At 49.7% G+C, this 15,213-nt stretch overlaps 2 protein-coding genes across 7 annotated transcripts in view; one reads left to right on the top strand and one right to left on the bottom strand.

The window, feature by feature from the left end:
* Habp2 (hyaluronan binding protein 2) overlaps window positions 1-2,635 on the top strand; it is a 32,913-nt gene extending 30,278 nt beyond the window's left edge. The window contains exon 13 of the mRNA XM_048424360.3: window positions 1,251-2,635. Within this exon, the coding sequence (XP_048280317.3) occupies window positions 1,251-1,415 (165 nt within the window). The 3' untranslated portion in view covers window positions 1,416-2,635. The remainder of the gene's footprint in view (window positions 1-1,250) is intronic.
* Nrap (nebulin related anchoring protein) overlaps window positions 1,863-15,213 on the bottom strand; it is a 74,106-nt gene continuing 60,755 nt past the window's right edge. For all 6 annotated transcript variants that reach the window (XM_048424359.3, XM_085694126.2, XM_085694129.2 and 3 more), the window contains 7 exons: window positions 10,827-10,931; window positions 10,000-10,098; window positions 8,634-8,738; window positions 5,317-5,424; window positions 3,919-4,230; window positions 2,695-2,826; window positions 1,863-2,134 (listed from right to left, as the gene is read on the bottom strand). In XM_048424359.3, coding sequence (XP_048280316.3) covers window positions 2,030-2,134; window positions 2,695-2,826; window positions 3,919-4,230; window positions 5,317-5,424; window positions 8,634-8,738; window positions 10,000-10,098; window positions 10,827-10,931 — 966 coding nt within the window. In that variant the 3' untranslated portion in view covers window positions 1,863-2,029. The remainder of the gene's footprint in view (window positions 2,135-2,694; window positions 2,827-3,918; window positions 4,231-5,316; window positions 5,425-8,633; window positions 8,739-9,999; window positions 10,099-10,826; window positions 10,932-15,213) is intronic.

Genomic DNA, 15,213 nt, shown 5'->3' with positions numbered 1-15,213 from the left:
TGCTAAGCAGCTGGACAGGAACTGGAGCAACCCAGGTGTGTGGAACAGCAAAGCCTGTACTACTTTGTTCCACTGTGATAACAGCACACCCCCAGGTTCTGGGATCCGTGGAGATTCGATGGTGCTCCTAAAGAAAGAGAAGGTGGTGATTCCGCCAACTCTATGCTAAGGGGACCTCAGGTCCTTGCCCCAAATCAAAGCCCATATTCCGTGTAGTTCAGGGATCATGTTCCATGAAATACATCCTTCCTAGGTGCCCAGGATGAGCTTGGTTTAGGCTTCTTGCTCATTCTTCCACACTGCCCAGCTGCCCTCAGAGACCCAGCATGGCCACGTTCTGGTCCTGCAGCACAATAAAGCCTTCCTACAAAGGGATTCAGGATAACTAGCCAATCCGGAGCCCGTTGGGTTGGGAAACTGGAGTTCCCCAGAGTCTGGGGCTCTGCTATGATCCTCTGTTCCTCTGGGGGGCAGGCATGGAAAGCCACAAACTCTGGATGGAAAAGAGCAGGTAGGTGTGGTTTTCCCTAAGCGCCTGAAGGATGAGTGGGACCACCGGCTACTCAGTTCTCTAGCCAACCCAAGGGCTATTACTGAAAGGTTTGAAGTGATCATGAGATCACAAGGTAGTGACCACGATTAGGTTAGAAGAGCAAAGTCATGTGATAAAAGTTGTTAGGTGCCAGGACAAAGCCATCTGGTTTCCTCACAGCCTTCCTTCTGCCCACTTCTATACCGGTCCAAGCACTTCACAAAGAATCTTCATAGCACCTCTGGGGAGCAAAGTTCCTCTGTGGTTATCCACAGCTCACCACTGAAAAAGCAAGGCCTCTGGTTGCTGGCCAACAGGCAGTAGGTTGACCATATCGACTGCCTCTGAGTCCCTGTCCTCCTCCTTATGCGTGGATCTGTCCAAACACACCATTGCCCATCTTGGTCAGTTGCTTGATGTTGGGGGCCCTAGGCACTGGCGGTGGAACCGTTAGAACTGAAAGCCAGAGAGCATTTCTTGCCCACAGCACTGTGGTTGCAGCCCTGGGCTTCACACTGTTTCCAAACTCGGCAGCTGAAGCCGGTGTTAGCTTCCCTCCCATTATACATTATGGGACACTCAGGAAGAGCTTTGGAACCGATTTCCAGAGGAGTCCAAGGTCGTTGGCAGCAACTTCATTCCATCACCCCCTTGTAGGCAGTTTGGGATATCTCCGAATCTAGTTAACAAGGCTGATTTCCTGTGGTTCTCCCCTCAGGGTGACTCTGGGGGGCCTCTGACCTGTGAAAAGGATGGCACTTACTTCGTCTATGGGATTGTGAGCTGGGGCCAAGAATGTGGGAAGAAGCCAGGTGTCTACACTCAAGTCACCAAATTTCTGAATTGGATCAAAAACACCATCCACAGGGAGGCTGGCTTCTGAGCTGCTGTCTTCGGACCCTAGAAGCCTCTCTTCTTTAGCACCAGACAAAAGGGGGCTTCCTGGGCAGCTAGGGATGTCCTTTCGATTCCAGAAGACCATGTAGCTGAAGGGCCATGCTCTGCACAGAGACACTGCTGCCCAGCCTGGGCCTTTCCAGGCAGGTATTTGCAGCATTTCATGAGGCCCATTCTGCCCCCCTCCTGCTGGGAACCAATAAGAACTTTGACTGCTTTTGTTCCCCTTCTGACAAATATCCCTTCTAGAAAAGTAGAATTCACTGACACCATCTTCACCATGGACACCAGCAAATGTGAGCTTCCTGATAACCTGCCCCCCACTCCGGACGTCACCTGGACTCTTTCACCTCGGTCCACACCATCAAGGTCCAGCACAGAACTAACCAGTCTCACCCAGTCATCCAAGAGAAACCCCAAAACACAAGCTCCATTGTTTGCTTTCAGAGTTGTTGTTTTAATAAAGGCAGATATGAGAAGAAGGGGGAGAGGATGCCATTTTTTAACAGCTTGTGAAGACAAAAGCCGTGGGAGCATGCCTCTGGCACACAACCCTCAAGGGTGGCTTCTCTCTCGAGGATGCAGGTGGAGGCTGCCGGCTCACATTAGCAGAGTCTTCTTCCTGTTAATATGCAGAATCTCCGAGGCATCTGGGTTCACCTCCCGGCTCTGATGATCTCCACGCCCCACTTCCTCTGGTCCCCCCTGCAGAAATCACACATAGCCCCCCGAGTGCACATGATGCTCCCACAAGCTGTGCTAAGACGCACGGCCCACATCCAACGTGTTCGCCTCCCCTTCTTTGTCTCTCTTCCACCCTGCCCAAGAAAAGGGACCCTCAAGGCAAAGATGAGAAAGAAGCAAAGCCTGTGTCTCATTTAGATGTGGTGTCTCTTTTCTGAACAAAGTGGGGTTCAAAACGCAGACTGTTGGAGCCAGCGAGTCCCTGACCCTTTCCGTGCATGTAACGAGCAAGCACTCAGCACAGCCTGGGCTGCCCTGGCCCGGGATTGATGTCGCCCTGGTAGGTTTGCCTCTGCAGAACTAATGGCTGTGACTTCAGAGGAAGCCTGCGGGAAGTTTAACCCATGTGTCATCCACCCGGTCATCTCAGACCCATGAAATTAGGCGCCTTGTTCAGCTGCCTTTCACGCTTCTTTAGAACTGGCTGACCTTTGCCCAAAAATAAACTTTGAAAAGCAACAATGAGTTTGTATTTCCCGTGGTCTTACAAGGCAGGGTGCAGTTTGCTGCTTGTTACTCACATAAGCCCCCTGGAGGCCCAGGCCCCTCCTGTTGGCCAGTTCTGCAGCCCGACGAGCCATTTCCACTTTGTAGGAGCCGGGAGGGGTCCAGCCGACACCTCGAGTCAGGTTCAAGTCAGATTTGTATTTGACCTTGGGGGAAGGAAGAAGCAGGAGGAATAGTCAGTGGGGACTGGGGCTTTGACCACTGTGTGAGAGGATCTAAAATGTAGCAAGATGTGAAACACATTGACATCATTAGTGCCAAGACAAAGAGCAGTCACGTGATGCACAGAGCCTGGCCGCCATGCAGCCACTCCTGGAATCTTCCCGTCCAAATGGTGGGAGCTGCAGTGGGACAAAGTAGGCTGGGGACACCTGGCTCAAGTCTAAGTTCCTATCTTTACATGCTCTGCGCCCTTAGGAAACTCCCCTTCCCTCTCTGAGCTTCGGTTGCTTACCAGAGAAAGAATTGCTAAGTGGGAGAGCACTTGCCTAGCATGCATAAGGCCCTGGGCTCCATCGCTGGCACAAAGAAACAAAGAGAGGGGGGAGGAAGGAAGGAAGGAAGGAAGGAAGGAAGGAAGGAAGGAAGGGATGGAGGGAGGAAGAGATAGAAGGATGGAGGGAGGGAGGAAGAGAGGGAGGGAGGAAGAGAGGGAGGGAGGGAGGGAGGGAGGGAGGGAGGGAGGGAGAAAAAAGGGATGGAGGGAGAAGGGATGAAGGGAAGGGATGAAAGGATGAAGAGAGGAAGGAAGAGAAGGAGAGATGGAGGGAGGGATGGAGGGATGAAGAGAGGAAGGAAGGGAAGGAGAGAGGGAGGGAGGGATGGAGGGATGAAAAGAGGAAGGAAGGGAGGAAGAGAGGGAGGGAGGGATGGAGGGAGGAAGGAAGAGAGGGAGGGAGGAAGGGAGGAAGAGAGGGAGGGAGGGAGGGATAGAGGGAGGAAGGAAGAGAGGGAGGGAGGAAGGAAGAGAGGGAGGGAGGGAACAAGGAAAGGGGAAAGAAGCTGAGCTTTCACACCAGGCCTTCCACTTATTTTTCACGCGATCCTAGGTAGTTTGACTCCTCTGTATCTTGGGTTCTTTATCTGTTAAGTAAGGCAGTACCAGGATGGGAAGGGCTGCACAGCACCTTCCTTAGCAAGCATCTGCTACAGGTGTGGCAGCAGTGGGAGTGGCTGTCACTGTGCCTTCCTGGCTGGCTCCCCCAGAAGCTAAGGAGGAATGTGTGGGGGTGGCTCACATCACTCTGTAGTTGATGGGCCTTCCGGGCATGCTTCAGGCCCAGCTGATCCGGGTCGCTGGTGTGCTGGGGCAGAGGCTGCCTGTAGTGTACATCACTGGCCAGCTGCTGGCTCCTTTTGGCCTGGAGGAAGCCAGGTTGATCAGTGCGGCTGTGGAACTGGGAACAACCCTTGGCAAAGTCCTTCTTGTACTCATTGTCACTCTGGAGCCTGCCAACGTGGAGGAAATGCCTCATCCTTGGGTCGTCATTGACGCTGCGGTACCCAATCTGTAGGCCCCGGTCCCTCAGGAAAGCCTCTTTGTACCGGAACTGCAAGACAGAGAAGCAGAGAGAGGTGATGGGGATGCCCCTCCCCATCAGAGCCAGCCTCCCCAGAGGGGCTAGGCCCCTGGGAACATTAGCAGGAAACTCAACAGTGGGTAAGGGTAGAAACTTTGGAGTCAAGTAAACCCAGTGGCATAGCCTTGGACCAGCTGCAGGACCTCTGAACATCCGACAGAGCAAGAGAATGAATCTCTACCCCATGGGGGATTGAGAGAAATCAATGATACGGGACTCGGATTCAATGGATACCCACTGACGATGTCCATTTGCATGGCTGTTGTAACATCCAACAGGAACGGAACTGGGGTGTCCTTCCTCCTGTCCTCTGCAGCACGCAGGGACCTAGTCTGATGTGTCTCAAATTACTTAAAATGAAGTATTTAGTTCATTTTACATAGTTACATTTCTTCTTATTTTTACCTTGTGCATATGTGTATGAGCACATGTAAGCATTTTTGTGGTGGGGAACGTGTGTGTGTGTGTCATAGTGCACTTATGGAGGACAGAGGATGACACTGAATGTCTGTCTGTCTGTCTTGGCCTTCTACACTATTGAGATGGAGTCTCATGTTAGCCACTGCATATGCCAGTTTAGCTGGCTATTGAGCTCCTAGGGGATCCTCCTATCCCTGTTTCCCATCTTACTATAGGAGAGCTGGGGTCACAGATATACACTACCACATCTGGGGTTACAGGTGCCCGCCGCCATTATCTGGCTTTGCATGAGATCTGCAAGTCTGAGTGTGAGTCCTCATGCTTGCACAGAGCAATTTCATAAAAGGTTCTTTACTACAAACTAAGCAGCCAACCATGGCCCACAGGTTCCTTGGCTTCTAGGTGCTCCAGCTATCAACTCTTGAGTGCCTCTCCTAAAATACATATATTTTTTAAAAGCCCTCCTTTTTCTGATTACGATCCTAACCACCAGGCCTGTGTTCACTTCCCTTTGAAACGTGATTCTGTTTTCGTGTGGGAAAGGGCAGTCTGATGGTCCAGAAGGCTGGACTGTGCCTTCCAGCCCACTTGGGTAACCAGTGAGAACCCTTTCAGGAGAGCAGTTTAGAGTCTTACATCACTGGCGATATCCCTGGATGCCTTGGCAGTCTGGAAAGGGATGGCATCCAGCCTGAAGTCGTAGCCACTGGCCCGGTTCTGCTCCCAGGAGTTTCTGTAGACTTTCTGGTTGAGAAAACAGAAGTGCTCGTGAACAAGGAACAACCATTGTCTGCATGCTATTTGGTCTCAGCAGGAATGTTCCAGGGATGTCTGAGCTCATGGCTCCTATGATGCTGGGGGACGCCCCCACGCTAGGGTTAATGGAACTGGCCGTAAACAACTTCTGCTCCTCAGGAGTCGTGGTCTGTGAGTCTAGCTCATTTGCTGTACCCCACCATTCTCGGGGGCCCTGTGTCATCTTTCCTGTGTCTGCATCTCCTCTCTGAGTCTCAGCTTTTCAGCCCCTCGACCGAACCCAGAACCTGGAGCTCTGGCATCCCAAAAGTGTTCTTCTCTGGGTCTTGTCACCCAGGGGGCTTGCTCGTTCCTCTGACTCCCCGAGATTGGGGATTCAGTCTAGCTGTGACGTCTCACCCCATCGCTAGGAGATACGCTGAACCGCACACACACTCCAAAGACTTGCAGGGAGGCCAGCACCTTCGCCTGCTTGGGTACCTGACCCACATGCTTTCTGTCTTCCACTCTTATTTCCCCCTCCCTATTCCAAGTTGATCCACTCCCCTCTGGGGGTCTGTAACCATATCCTCTTAGTCCTTATGTGTGCCACATCCCCTATGGAGGCACCAAAATCTTCCGTGCCTTCAGAAGATTTCTTTCCAAGATAAGGCCATTCCTCCAGGAGAGGAGTCCTCGGGAGACCCCAGGAGATGCTCTCCTTGATTCAGCCTTAGAGACGTGGGACAGCAGGAGAGTCAGGGCACCAAGGGATAACAAAATGACAACCCCAGACTGTGGTGGCTGCTGGCTCATTCTGAGAGCTGCAGCAGGTCAAGGGCCCCTTAAGAGCCTTCTTTTGGTTGCCTGGAAATGGAGGTCAGGGCTGGATCTCTGTTCTGCAGAGGTTTGGAGAATTGAGCAGAGGCCGATGAAAAGCAAAGTGCTCTTCCCACTTTTATTCTGTGCTCAGCCCTGGAAGGAGACCATGGTGTGCTTAGACGAAGCAGGCCAGATACCATCACCTATGTGTGACTGCATTGGCTATGTTGTCATAGCTACCTTCACCATGACCTCCAACCCCAACAACCAGCACACAAGACAAACACACAAGGCCCAAGAAACGCAGGCCTGGCTAACTACTGTCTCGCAGCCAGCACCAACGCTTAGATGTACGGGATGGCTATCTAGTCTAACAGTGAGGACTGGGAGGTATTCAAGAGATGGAAGAATCAGACAAGAACCCATCAACAACCCCTCTTAGCTGTCTGCTTCCTGTTTTGGTGGCTTCCAAAGACATCTGAGTAGGAAGTGGAGATGCCACCCCTAAACACTCTCTATGGGGGGACCCAGTACCTTCCTAGTAAAAGCTCTACCCCAGGTCTGGGCCAGTTAAGGACACCAAACTTTCCACAGACTTCAAGTCCAATCCCAGAGCACATGGGTGGCCTATCTATGCATCTCAGCCCTGAGCCCTGGGTAACTTGGGGAACCTGCAGAGACAGTGGCCTGAACTGGGGTTGTCTCCAGTGTGCAGCGCTCTCTCTCTCTCTCTCTCTCTCTCTCTCTCTCTCTCTCTCTCTCTCTTTCTCACTCTCTCTCCTGGTGCCCCCCACTCTGCTTGCTGATGGCGGCTTCCTCCCGTGTTTTCGGGACTGCTGAGGTTTCTGCTTTGCTGCTGGCATTCTTTAGATTCCACGGGCGCTTTGATACGGAACCCTGGGCATCCCTCTTCTTGATCACAGTTTTGTCCTCGTCCTCACACATTAGAGTCATTTGATTTCGGGTTATTTCGGGTGCCTTGCACATCTCAATGGCTTTCTCTGCTCAGGAAGGTCATTTTGCCCCCACGTCCTCCTCATACAACACTTGATCCGATTGTGCACACTTCACACGCCCCCGCCTGAAGAAGCGCTCTTTCAAACGAGGTTCGTGAGTTCTCCACACCCTGTGAGCCCTGGTGGCTAATTTCAGCTTCGGGGCTCTGCAGGATGTCCCTCTCCCTTGTGAGAGGACCTCACTTCAGTTACCAGCCTGGGGTGGCCGTCCTCCTTAAGCGGGGACCCTCATGAACCAGCAGTTGCATCCCTGCCTCTGCGCTGTGGTCCTCGGAGAGTTACTCCAGTGGAGACCTGGCCTCCCCATCCTTGGGAATTAATGAGCTGGACCTCTGTGCCAGCTCTGTAGAGGAGGCGGTCCAGCGTCCCCAGATGGAGGCCAGCCCACCAGAGCTGCTGTTCTAAAATTATCCCTCGCTCATCCCTCAGAAGCATCAAATGCTTGTAATAACTCATATTTACAAAGCAGGACAGCATTCGCCGTTTGGGATCCCACAGGGCTTTACAACGGCAACAAACTAATACACACGCTAACTAGAAGGCGCCTCTCTCCAACCCCTGCAAGGCAGACACCTCTGGGGTGAGCAGCAGCAGCTGCCGATCCACACGCAGCCCCAGGACACAATGGCCAGGCCAGGGAAGGAAGAATGGCTGGACTCTAGGAGGCCGCTCGCTGCCCCAGGCTGACACACTCAGCCTGTGTTATTCCAATCTGACAGGATCTTTTGATTGCAACGCTTCTCTACCTGTTATCTGGGGATCATAGCGCTGCTGGCTGAGTGGCTGCCTATTCTATTACAACCAGGGGCCTCCAACCCCTGCCAACAACAAGCCCGAGTTTAGGAAACAGTGTCTTGGTTATGTACGCAAAGGGCACTCATCCAGGGGAAGCTGGAGTGTTGGCAGGCACAGCTCCATGCACAAAGGAGCCAGCTACATTGAGAACATCTTTTCAAACTGCGGAGCGAGATGGTGTCATCCTATCTCCTCAGTCATGCTTCTCTGAAGGGCTAAAGAAAGAGGTCCAAGAAATCACAGAACAGGTTTGTCTACACCTAGCAGAGCCTGGGGACCATACTCATGACCATAACCAGCCACGTATCCGAGATCTTCAGATCCCAGCCTTGAATCTGAATTTCAAAGCTACAAGAGACTTCCATTTAGCTCAGCTCCATTTCTTCCCATTTTACAGGTAAGGAAACTGAGACCCAGGAAGTTGATAGGAGTCACACAATAAGTTTGTCCTGCTCAGTCCTGGGTTCTTTTACTTTCATGTTCTCCTTCTTAGGACTTAAACATAACAATAAAGATAACCAGTAAAATCAACTCAAGGCCCAGAAATGTTACAGAAGCAGGCACACACCACGCAGCCCTACTCACGTCACTCAGGTACATCGCGTTCAACCGTGCTCGGGCAAAATCCGGATGGTCTGGAATGGGGGTGTACTTGTGCAGGGAGTCTGCATCCCCCGACCTGTACAGGCGCTGTGGGGGAGACAGACCAACCATCAAGGTAGAGCCTAGGTACAGTCACACTTGGTAAAAGTTCAAGAGAAAAATGGTGGATGCCCTATCCTGCCCTCCCCCTCTGCCACAGGAAGTGGGATTCAGTGCTGCTCTTAGAAACAACCCTTCTAGAAGCATCTGGTGAGGAGAAGGTCCCTCTGAGGCCAGGGTCATGTATGGTGAACATTGTTAAAATATTTGCCATGATCTCCTCCAAATGGACCATAAACCAACTCCCTGGTAGGCCGTGCCTGTGTAATTTACTCGGCCTGAAATGGGTGTCAGACCATCTCAGACCCTCTGCAAGCCACTGTGTGTGTTCACTGGGAACAAGAGACTACTCCCAGGCCTCTGAGGCTCGGCTGGTCAACATGAACAGTAGTAATTAAAAACAAATGGGCCTTTTCTTAATTTTAAAACTTATTAAATGCCTTTGTGTTTAAAACCCTAAGGTTTTCATGGTTGACCCAAATCACACAAAGACACAAATTTTAAGATTAGGGTTTTGTCTTGGTTTTCATTCTCAGAGCAGTGCCGCCAACAACCCCAAGAAGCACTTGGATCCATCTATGCCTGCAGGTGTAGACACTCTGTTCCCATCAGTTCCCAAATCCACTCAGGCTTTAAAAATGGGAACTATTCAAGGCAGCCTTTGGGCTGTGGGAGGAAGGGGCACAGAGAATGGAAACCCTTGACAGTTTGGAGGAGAAGACATGTCACCTCCTGTCCCCTGAAAGAGGAAACAGGCCTAAAGTACTCAGGCAGCAAAGGCGGAAGGGAGCTTTGAACAAAACCAGTCTTTCTTTTCTTTCTTTCTTTCTTTCTTTCTTTCTTTCTTTTTTTTTTTTTTACCTCTAGCAGGTTTAAATAAAGCCTTTGAATTCCATTGCATACATCAGCAATTAAGGTGTATCTGATCTCATGTTTGGTGAGAGGTCATCAGTAGTGCTAGGTGTCACTGCAGTGATAACTTGAACCACACCAGAGGTAGGGGACTCTCTGTTCCTGGTATTTGCTTAAAGCTTTCTTCGCCTTTACTTATTCAACCCTCTTTAAATTCACTCGACTGTGTATGGAAGGGTTGCCCTCACCGTTCTCCCACCCGCTTCCCCCTTCAACTAAGGTGAGTGAGGTGAGAAGAGACGAGCAACGTGCCCACATCACCCAGATGGCTTGCACCCTCATCTAGCACCAAGCCACGGCATCCCATCACATGCCCAGGGTTAGAGGAAGAACCCACCTCATTACAGTGCAAATAGCTGTTCTTGGCATGAACAAGGTCTGGAGAATCCACCACCATGGTGAACTTGATACTGTCTGGTTTTTCACGGTACTTGGTCTATAAAGGAAAAGATTGCCCTGATGCATGGTTAAGCATCACTTCCCTCTTTAATCCTGGCTTCTTGGGACCAAATGCACATGTGACAATGGCGTATCAAAAGACAAGCCACTCTGTTTGATAGGAACCCAACAATCAAGAGCATGGGAAGAACCCAAGCTTCCCTTTATGACTGAAGGCATGTGGCAGACTTTTAGTTTCTTAAGGAAGGGATTCTTTACTGTCAAAGGAAGCATTACACATCCAAGGAACCTTGCTTAGACATACTCCAAGCACATTCTTACTATTAGTAAGAAAATCAAAGCTGGCGGTATCTCTCTTGTGGAGACTGTAGGACAGAGGACCCCAGGCCGTCAATCAGTCGGTATTACGAGCCCTGTGTGACTTTTAATACCCTCAGAAGCCATGTGACCTCTCTATATACCGGACCAGTGGGTAAATACAGATTCCCTGAACTGCCAATAAAAACAGTGCACACATCAGGTAACAACCGGTCACAATACATCCAATGTGTCTAATGTCTTCCACTCCTCAGCAGTGAATTAGTAGCAGGGAAATATCATTGTCTTAGGTTTGGATTGCAAATAGTTCCAGAAAAAAAATAACCCCTTGGAGTCCATCAAGCCTTGGGTTCATTTTGGCAAGATCTCCACTGTGTGAACAAGGTCTCTGTTCAAAGGGAAATACTCAGATTGCCCATGTCACTCGGGGGGTTGGGCTGCGGGTACCTCGCTGATGAGCTCTCCAGCCTTCTTGGCACTCTCCAACTGAGGAGATCTCAGAGCCAGCCATCCCGTGCCCTTCATGCCCATCAAGTCTGACCTGTAGCGAAACTGCAGAAAGAAAGTGGAGAGCTTCTGTCAGGACCGTGCCCGGCACCCTGAGGACATTTCCGCAAAGCCCTCGCTTTGCAATAAGAATAATAGCAATAAAGAGTAATAAATCATGCTTTGTCCCAACAGTTCGGTGACTTCACTGAGAGAAGATCCTCAGTTCAAATGTTTTGAGTTTGCACGTTTTCCATGAATAAAGTAACAGGATACAAGAAAGGTACAAGAAGCCCCGTTAGCATGGCTTGAAGCTGACAGCCATGACGTCCATGGACAAGCATTTAAAGAAAGAGCTATGTGCTCAAATCCAAGGATCAACCAGGATTATTTGGGTTCACTCTGCCAGTGAGGCAATCTACCACCTGCCAAACAAAAACGATCTACACACCGTTCAGCTGATCAAAGGATTCTAAGCCCCGGATCGAAGCTGCTATGACTCAGAGTAAATTTCTTTACCAACATGCAACTCAGTCCCTCTGTCACTTTTGAAGGTCAAAACGATCCTCATGAAAATCCCAAGAGTCCCTAGAGATGAGAGACCATTAGATTTCTGTTCCTTGGACAGTGGCCACTGAGGGGGCGGGGTTGACTCCTGGAGGAATCTAAGAACTAAAGCAGATCTAAATATGATGAGCTATCAATGAGTAAATCCTTTTAATCCTGTGGTGCCTCAGTTTACTCCCCGTCCCCCAGTGGTAACTCAGTACGATTTGCTTATATTGCAAAACCAGGCAAAGCCTTATCCTCTCTCTCCACTGTAAGGGCTTAGAAGATTAGGCCAACGGCACCATTCCCAGGAGGAAGTAAATAGGAGCATTACAACAGTGGCTCTGATTGGAGCCCCTAAACTGTGAAATCTGATCAGGAGCCCTTGATCTGTCTACATTGCCTACAATGACACTGGCACCCGGACACCTTTCTTCTCCTCTTTATGGAAAGTCGGTATTTTTAAAGGTGGAAAAAGCCTCTCTAAGGAAATCTGAAATTTGGATCTAAATGGAGTTGATGGCATTTCTCTAATTTAGATATAAGCCCTGCTGTAACGCAAAACACCGCTCCGGATGCCAGCCTCTCGGCCTTTTTAGTTCTCTTTCATTTCAGGCTCCACAGCTCTTCTCTCAGCGGGCCTCAAAGCGGGCCCGTTTCTGATCTACTGTCTGCCGGTTAATGCCCCTGTGCCAATTCCACACTGCTTTCTGACTGGTGAAGGGAGGCATCACTCGGGCTCGGGAGCAGGTTTCTAAACCCCATGTCAGTAAGATCGCTTTTCATACCGTGTCTTTTCAGTCTACACCAGCAAGGCTTTTGCCTTCCGCTCTGATAAAGAGCAGCGAAAATTGGATAAATTTCTAAGTTGGAAAGAATAATCCTACAGGGCCTCTTCACAGCCGGGTCCTGCTCCTTTCATGAGCCAGATGGGGTGGGGGCACTCTTTCAACTTGTCTTTTGTTGGGCTGAACAGTACGATTACAGGTAAGTCAGGATGCAAGATGTAGGTCCCCAAAGATCTGGCTGTGCTCTGACTCTGATAAACACATCATCTATTGACATCTCTCCCCAGCCCAGTGCTGACTATTCACACAAACCCTAAAAACAACACACCTGCCCTAGACCTCACCATCAAAGGAGGGAGAGAGGAGGGGAGCTGAGGAAAGTCAGCTATCCAAAGACGGCTTCAGAGAGCAAGCCTAAGAATAAACCTTCGCAAACTGCCCGCCCCAATCTGACCCGTCCAAATGGCAGATTCTGTTTTTCCTTATACAGAGGTTGGAGCCCCCTTAAGAATTTAGTAGTGACTTTCCAAGCACCTCCATTTTGGAGCAATCTCTTGCCAAGTGATGACTGTGGATACAATACAAGCAACTATACCCAGGTAGTACCTGGAGGAAGGATATTCTTGTCCTTGTCTAAGAAGTAGCATCCTCACTAGCTACAAGGGAGTGTTTCATTATCTCAGTGCACACCCATTTTGTCTTGCAAAGGAGGGGTTCTTCTCACCCACAGAATGGCTTTAGTGATCAAATGATGTTTTGGACATTGGGATGAGCTATGGGCTTCTGGGCTCTGGTAGGTGACACTGGAAGCCATCAGGAATACAGACTAGGGTATCTGGGTCATAAAACAGTCGCCTACGGAAGCCAGAGAGACTGGGCCAGGGGTCAGCAGACCAGAAGACCTGATCCATCTCTTTTTAGTTCTAGGGCCTTGAGAAAGTCATTTCCCTGCCAGATTGTGATCCAAGGTCGATGACTTAGATGGTGAGGATCTCACATCTGCATCTGTAAAAGTAAGAGTGATACTTATATCTATCTTTATATAAAATGAGATCACGCCAAGTATTCATACTAATACCTGGCCCAGGACGTAGGGGTTCTATATATTTTAGCTATTATTGTTGTTTCTGATGGGGAAACTGAAGTCTTAAGTGCTCCAAGAGTCAGCCTGAGGTTACCACACTGGGAAAGGGTAGGGCACAGTGTGTTTCAAGACCTCCTACAGCCCTGCTATGAGGTCATGCGGGAGCAGACAACAAGAGACTCATAAAAGACCAAACAAGCTCTGGAGGTCACTGCCATGTGTTCATGATGGGTGCCTCTAGGCCAGCGTGCATCTCAAGGGACCTTCAAATGAACACAGAACTTGACATGACACCAGCAATCACGGCCTTGTAGAGGTTAGCCCAAGTGGGGAATGTCTCTCAGACCTTCTGGTGCATCCTAATGCTTTCTTCCTGGCCAGGGCAGGGAAACACAGGAGATGCAGCACAATCAGTGAACTTCTGTTGAGGTGCTAGGGTGACCCTGCAGTTAAGAGCACTTGCTGCTCCTACAGAGGACCGTACCTCAGTTCCCAGCACCCAGTGTGCACGCACAGACACACACAGACACAGACACACACACACACACACACACACACACACACTGTTTTTAAAGGAACAAAGACTGATGAACTCAAGCAGAGTTTGTGTTTCTTCTTCTATATAATCCAGCCATGCACCGCGAACATTTGATAAGTACTGTTATAAAATCAAACCCTGGGCATTATCCCTTCACTGTGAACTAGAGCTGAAGCTGGGACTTCTTACATCTCACCAATCACAGACTAAAAGCAGTGCACGGGGCATCACAAGGTCATGTGAAACTGAAGCAATCATTTCTTAGTCTTCATAACTGTAGATCAGATCCTGTTTTTAAATTTTTAATGCACAGTTTCCAACTACCATTTCTGCTTTTGAGAGTAAGCTCCCAATAATTTTTAAATGTTAAACTTTTTCTTTCTTTTCAAAAATAACAGTAGCATAAATCATACCTTTAGGTGGTATTAGTTTTTTTCCTTTTTATTTCCTTGGTAATGTAAAAGTTGGCATTTTGCTGACCCTATTGCTAAAAGAAAATTTCCCTAGACTCTCAAAAGTTTGAGATCATGGGCCAGATCAAACCTTGCTGCTTTTCTGATTCTGGGATGTAGTCCAAGAAATAAAATAACTACTCAGGGTCACCTAGCCAGCTAAGGGCAGAGCTGGGTGAACATCCACCTTCTGGCTCAGCAACACAGTATGATGAATCATTCATTAATAAGAGCATTATTATAGCAGTCAATAACCATTTTGTGTGTGATACCCTGCTCATGGCCATATATAATTGGACTAAGAGCAGACACTGCTCTGTGGGCAGTCAGAAGTGGGGACTGGGGGAGGGGACTTAGGAAAGCAGCTGTCTCTACTAGGATTCTGTGGGCCAGGCTTTGTGCTAACCGTATCATATAGACCAGTTCTCAGCTAAAAACTGGCTTCTCAACCCAAGTTAACTTCGCTTCCCCAGGGACGTGTGGAAATGCCTGGAGACACCTTCCCACTGTGGTAATACAGGCCTGAGACCTGGGTGCCGCTAAGGGTACCACAGTGCTCAGAGCATTCTTCCACCACTCGGCCCAGGATCTCCCAAAGGTACAGAGACGTGACAAGGGCCAATCGCCAACAGCTTACAGTCTGAACTGAGAATAGTCTCTTCTTAGTGTTGCCATAGGGCCCAGAAGGATGACAGGTGGCGTTGTGCCAGCCTACACACCCACGGCATATGATAACTTTACTACTGTCACCAAGTCCAAGACTGGGTAAGGATGAAGGACCTGTGCAAGCTTGCATAGCCAGTGTGGATCAGTAGGATGTGCACCTCAGAAATGTGACCCAGAGCCTTCCTCCATGACACGGGGTAGAACTGTTTCTAACCCTCCCTGCACCTTCCTCCATGACACAGGGTAGAACTATTTCTAACCCACCCCTGCC

Source organism: Myodes glareolus, chromosome 7 (assembly GCF_982192425.1).
Source record: "Myodes glareolus chromosome 7, mMyoGla1.1, whole genome shotgun sequence".
Classification (NCBI taxonomy): Eukaryota; Metazoa; Chordata; class Mammalia; order Rodentia; family Cricetidae; genus Myodes; species Myodes glareolus.
The sequence above is the reverse complement of the archived record's forward strand: the minus strand, read 5'-3'. Positions and strand labels throughout refer to the sequence as shown.